The 6015-nt window shown below is 36.1% G+C and overlaps 1 protein-coding gene across 1 annotated transcript; it reads right to left on the bottom strand.

The window, feature by feature from the left end:
• Nucleotides 1-1245: 1245 nt before the first annotated feature.
• LOC129573426 (uncharacterized) lies at nt 1246-3905 on the bottom strand. Its single transcript, XM_055453917.1, has 2 exons — nt 2493-3905; nt 1246-2290 (listed from the first exon to the last, which is right to left on the bottom strand). The coding sequence occupies exons 1-2, from the start codon at nt 3774-3776 to the stop codon at nt 2018-2020; spliced, it is 1557 nt and encodes a 518-aa protein (XP_055309892.1). The 5' UTR covers nt 3777-3905; the 3' UTR covers nt 1246-2017.
• Nucleotides 3906-6015: the final 2110 nt, after the last annotated feature.

Genomic DNA, 6015 nt, shown 5'->3' on the forward strand with positions numbered 1-6015 from the left:
GTACTGTTGAAGCTAGAAAGCATGCAAAGGAAGAACATTCCGAACTATGAAAAGAGTACAAAAAGAGCGCACGTTTGGCTTATAAAAATTACAAACTTGAAATGGAACAACTTATTAACGAGGACCCACAGAGATTTTTCGAATTTGTAAATAATTCCAAAAAAAGGCATGATGACATTCCTAATGTAATGATGTTTGGAGACAATGAGAGCGGTAACCGTGGTGAGATAGCTGAATTTTTTGCAACACATTTTGCAAAATCGTATACTGAACCAGATATTAGCTTAGCTGGAGATTATTCTGAAGATGAACCACTACTAAGAGATCTATGTACTAATTTTCCTATGATTGACATCACTGAGGATTTGGTTATGAACGTGATAAATGATCTCCCAAGCAACATGGTGTCAGGACCTGACGGAATACCAAATATTCTCATCAAAAAGTGTATGCCAGCACTACTAAAACCTATCACACACATGCTAAAGCAATCGTTGGAAACTGGTATTGTCCCTCAGATTTGGAGAAAATCATTTGTAAGACCAGTGGTGTAAGGAAAAAAGTTGAGAACTATCGTGGCGTAGCCCTGCAGTGTGTAATACCAAAGTTGCTTGATTCAATAGTTGCTAAACACCTTAATTATCACATGAAACATATCATTGATGAGAGTCAACACGGATTTTTGAAAGGAAAATCTACAACCACAAATTTGGCTGAATTTGTATCGTGTGCAATTTTGGGCATGGAAAACAAAGTACAGACTGATGCAATTTATTTGGATATTGCGAAGGCCTTCGATTCGGTCAATGTCGATTTACTGATCCGCAAATTGAATATTATGGGATTGAATCAACAGTTGCTCAAGTGGATTGAATCGTATTTGCATGGTCGCCAACAGATTGTCAAACTGAATAATGACATGTCGAGCCCCATTGATGTTACATCGGGAACAGGACAAGGATACCCGATTGGTGCTACATTGTTCCTACTATTCATCATTGATTTGCCAAAACACGTCAGCAACTCAATTCTTCAGTCATTCGCTGATGACACTCGCCTGTGGAAACACATCGAACATTATGATGATTGTCTGGAATTACAAGCTGACCTAAATAGGCTTGTAGAATACTTCAAAAGAAATCAGCTGAAGTTGAATGTATCCAAGACCAAATTTGCGTCTTTTCATCGCGCGATCTTAAAATTTAACTTCGAATATTCCATTGGCAACGAAAAAAATTGATCGGGTCCACGTGATAAAGGATCTAGGAGTAATACTTGACCATAAATTGAATTTTAACGCACATATTGAGTACATTACAGCCAAAGCGAAATCACGTTTAGCATGGATTAAACGGTTTGGATATGAATTTGATGATCCATGGACCATAAAGAAATTGTTTTCCACATTTGTATTGCCGATTGTGGAATATGCTTCCCAAGTTTGGAATCCATACACCGCTGAAAAGATTGCACGAATTGAATCGATCCAGAAGCAATTTTTATTGTTCGCTCTACGCAAAATGAAATGGCCACAAAGATTCAGGAAACCACCGTACGAATGCCGACTGCTTGAATTACAAATGATTACGCTGGTAGAACGAAGAAAAATAGCCCAAATATCACTCGTCCATAATGTGATTGGTGGTCATACGTCATCGAAATACATTTTGAGCAAAATTAATTTTAAAACACCGCGACATTGGACGAGAGACTCAGATTTTCTACTATTGCCGATGCATCGTAATAATTATGCCAAGTTTGAAACTATAAATTATATGCTGAGTACATACAACGAATTTTATAAATACTTCGTTCCTATCAAGCCACCAAATTTTCCAAATGAATGTAATATTACTTTGATTCCGAGTTGTGATACTTATTTAATTGATTTCAATGCAAGTACAAGTACTGTAAAACAGAGAGTAGCTGAATATTTTAAGAGAAACCGAATTTGGAGAAATTGAATTTAATTTAATATTGTATATATTGTAAATATACCAGAATATTTTTATTTATACTAAATAAACCACCTCTGGCGAAGAAACGCTGTATGGTGCAGAATAATAATAATAATAATAATAATGATAAATAGTAGAAACAATGTTGCACCAATTGGGTAGCCCTGTCCGGTTCCCGAGGTAACTTCAATGGTTTTTGACATTGCTTCATTCAATTTGACAACTTGTTGTCTTCCATCCAAATATGACTGTATCCAATTTAGAATTTCTCCATTCAAACCCATAATGCTCAGTTTTTGGATGAGTAGCTCAATATTAACCGAGTCAAACGCCTTAGCTATGTCCAGATAAATAGCATCGGTTTGGATATGCTTTTCCATATTGGTAATAGTTCGTGATGTGAACTCGGACAGATTCGTTATTGTGGACTTTCCTTTAACAAATCCATGCTGGCTATCATGGATGATATTTTTTATGTGGAAGTTCAGGTGATTAGAATAAATCAATAATGGAATCTAGCAATTTGGAAATTACACATTGTAGAGCAACACCACGGTAGTTGTCGATTTTAGTTTTAACGCCACTTTTGTGTATTGGCCGTACATAAGATCTCTTCCATATATCAGGTACGAAACCAGTTTTAAATGATTCATTCAATATGCGTGTTATCGGTTTTATCAGTGTGTGGATGCACCTTTTAATAAAAATGTTTGGAATTCCATCCGGTCCAGATACTGTATTGGTTGGCAGCTTATTGACCGTTTCCAGAATTAGGTCTTCGGTGATATCAATTGTTGGAATATTAAGGCACAAATCTCTCAGGAACGATTCACAGTCTTTGTAATTATTAACGGGAGTATCATTTTGTGTATATGCTTTCGTGAAATGATCCGCAAATGAGTCAGCAATGTCTTGTTGTGAACTTAATTTATTGCCATCATACTCCATCTCGCTGGGCAGATCGTCATGTGTTTTTCTGCATGTATTCACGTAATCAAAAAATTTTGTAGGATCTTCATCGATGAGCTGTTCCATCTCAAGCTTATAGTTTTTGAAGGCAGAACGAGCACAAGCTTTGTATTGTTTTCTCAATTCCGCATGTTCATGAACTGCTGAAAGACGTGATTTTTTTTGCTTATGAAGCGTGTTTACTCTGTTTTTCATGTTGATGAGATCTCTGCTGAACCATTTCGGATGACTTGAAATAGATTTGGTCTTCAACTTAACATTCTTTGAAATAACCGAATTGATGATATTGTAAAAATTACTAATATTTTGTTCCAAGTCAATTCCAGATAAAATGTCATTCCAATTCAAGTTGCACAAATTATTATTGATGACGTCATAGTCGGCTCCGATGAAATCATGGTACTTCAGTTTTAACGCAGTCTTGCTTTGGTTGTTATCAAAGTCGTGAATTTTAATTTCAAGTGCAAAAGGGTGATGTACTTCTCTTTTTAATAGATGATAATCGGATTTATGGCATGTAATCAAGTCAACGCAATTCGTCCAAACTAAGTCGAGCGTTGAACTATTTCGGTTGCTATGTTTGTTTATTTGAACTAAACCCAATTCATGGCACGTATCAAGAACGATCAATTCCTTTTTTCCCGTAGCATTCAATGGAATGGCAATTTCAGGAAAGATCTGCGATGAATGCACCGTGTCATCAATCTTTGTCTCGCAAATCATGTAAATTTTTGCATTGCTTGCAATAACATCCGCATTAAATTCCGGCAATCTGGATTTCAGGCCGTTAACGTTTTGAGATATCGTTATGCAATGTGAAATACCTGTATTTGTTGATTTTTGTGACATATTGGGGATATTTAGAATGGCCGGAACATTTGCTGTGTTTGAAATGGTTGGAGCATTTGGTATGGTAACGGGTTTTGTGCATACATGTGAGGTGGTGCAATGTGATAAGGTGTTCCATTCCAAAAAGAATAATTCGTATTAGGCAAAAATTATTATTATTATTATTATTCTGCACCGTACAGCGTTTCTTCGCCAGAGGTGGTTTATTTAGTATAAATATTATTTTATATTTACAATATTTACAATTTGATATTTTAAATATTTCATTTTACTCTCTCCAAATTCTGCTTCTTTTAAAATATTCGGTAACTCTATGTTTGACAGTATTTGTATTTGTGTTAAAATCAATCAAATATGTATCACAATTTGGAATCGTAGTAACATTGCATTCATTAGGTAGATTAGGCGGTTTGATTGGAACAAAATATTTATAAAATTCATTGTATGTCATCAGCATATAATTTATAGGCTCGAACTTTGAGTAATCACGATGACGCATTGGTAATGATAGAAAATTTGAGTTTCTTGTCCCATGTCGCGATGTTCTAATATTTATTTTGCTCAAAATGTGTTTCGATGATGTATGTCCACACATCACATTATGAACGAGTGATATTTGGGCTACTTTTCTCCGTTCTTCCAGCGTTATCATTTGTAATTCAAGCAGTCGGCATTCATATGGTGGTTTCCTAAATCTGTGTGGCCATTTCATTTTACGAAGTGCAAACAACAGAAATTGTTTCTGGATGAATTCAACTCGGGCAATCTTTTCAGCTGTGTATGGGTTCCATACTTGAGATGCATATTCGACAATCGGAAGGACAAATGTGTTAAATAGTCTCTTTATGGTCCATGGATCCTCAAACTCTCTACCAAATCGTTTAATCCAGGCCAAACGTGATTTTGCTTTCGCTGTAATGTATTCAATGTGTGCAGTAAAGTTCAATTTATGATCGAGTATAACTCCCGGATCTTTTATCACGTTGACTCGCTCAATTTGCTCGTTGCCAATTGAATACTTGAAGTTGAATTTCATGTATCCACGATAAAATGACACAAATTTAGTCTTTGACACATTCAATTTTAGCTGATTCCGATTAAAGTATTCAACAAGCTCATTCAAATCCGCTTGCAATTGCAGACAATCATCATAGTGTCTAATATGCTTCCACAGGCGAGTGTCATCAGCGAACGACTGAAGAATTGAGTCCCTTATGTGTTTTGGCAAATCAATGATGAACAACAGGAACAATGTAGCACCAATCGGGTATCCTTGTCCAGTTCCCGATGTAACGTCAATTGGGCTCGACATATCATTATCCAATTTCACAATCTGCTGGCAACCATGCAAATATGACTTGATCCATTTGAGCAATTGTTCATTTAGTCCCATAATAGCCAATTTGCGGATAAGTAAATCGACGTTGACCGAGTCAAAGGCCTTTGCAATATCTAGGTATATTGCATCAATTTGTATATGGTTTTCCATGCCCAATATTGCACATGATGTAAACTCAGCTAAATTTGTTATTGTTGATCTTCCTTTCATAAATCCGTGCTGACTGTCATCAATGATTTTTTCATGTGGTAATTAAGGTGTTTTGCAACAATGGAGTCAAGCAACTTTGGAATTATGCACTGTAGAGCCACACCACGATAATTCTCAACTTTGGCTCTGAGACCACTTTTGTGTACCGGCCTTACGAATGATTTTTTCCAAATCTCCGGCACAAATCCAATTTCAAGTGATTCTCTTAGCATGTATGTTATTGGCTTTAGCAGTGATGGAAGGCATTTTTTGATGAAAACATTTGGTATTTCGTCTGGTCCTGATACCATATTGTTCGGAAGATTATTTATAGCATCCAAAACTAACTCTTCGGTGATGCCAATCGTAGGAAAGTTAGCACATAGATCTTTCAGCAATGGTTCATCTCTGGAATTATCTTCAATTATGCTAGAATCTGGTTTGGTGTATGCTTTGGCAAAATGTGTTGCGAAAAATTGTGCTATTTCACGACGGTTCCCACTCTTTTTGTCTCCAAGTACCATTTCATTCGGAAGATCACCATTCCTTTTGTTGGAGACATTCACAAATTCAAAAAACTTCTGTGGTCTTCGTTGATAAGTTGCTCCATTTCAAGTTTGTAATTTTTATAAGCCAAACGTGCGCTCTTTTTGTACTCTTTTCTTAGTTCGGAATGTTCTTCCTTTGCATGCTTTCTAGCTTCAACAGTAC

Source organism: Sitodiplosis mosellana, unplaced genomic scaffold (assembly GCF_009176505.1).
Source record: "Sitodiplosis mosellana isolate CC-2019 unplaced genomic scaffold, AAFC_SMos_1.0 Smas_scaffold_6073, whole genome shotgun sequence".
Lineage (NCBI taxonomy): Eukaryota > Metazoa > Arthropoda > Insecta > Diptera > Cecidomyiidae > Sitodiplosis > Sitodiplosis mosellana.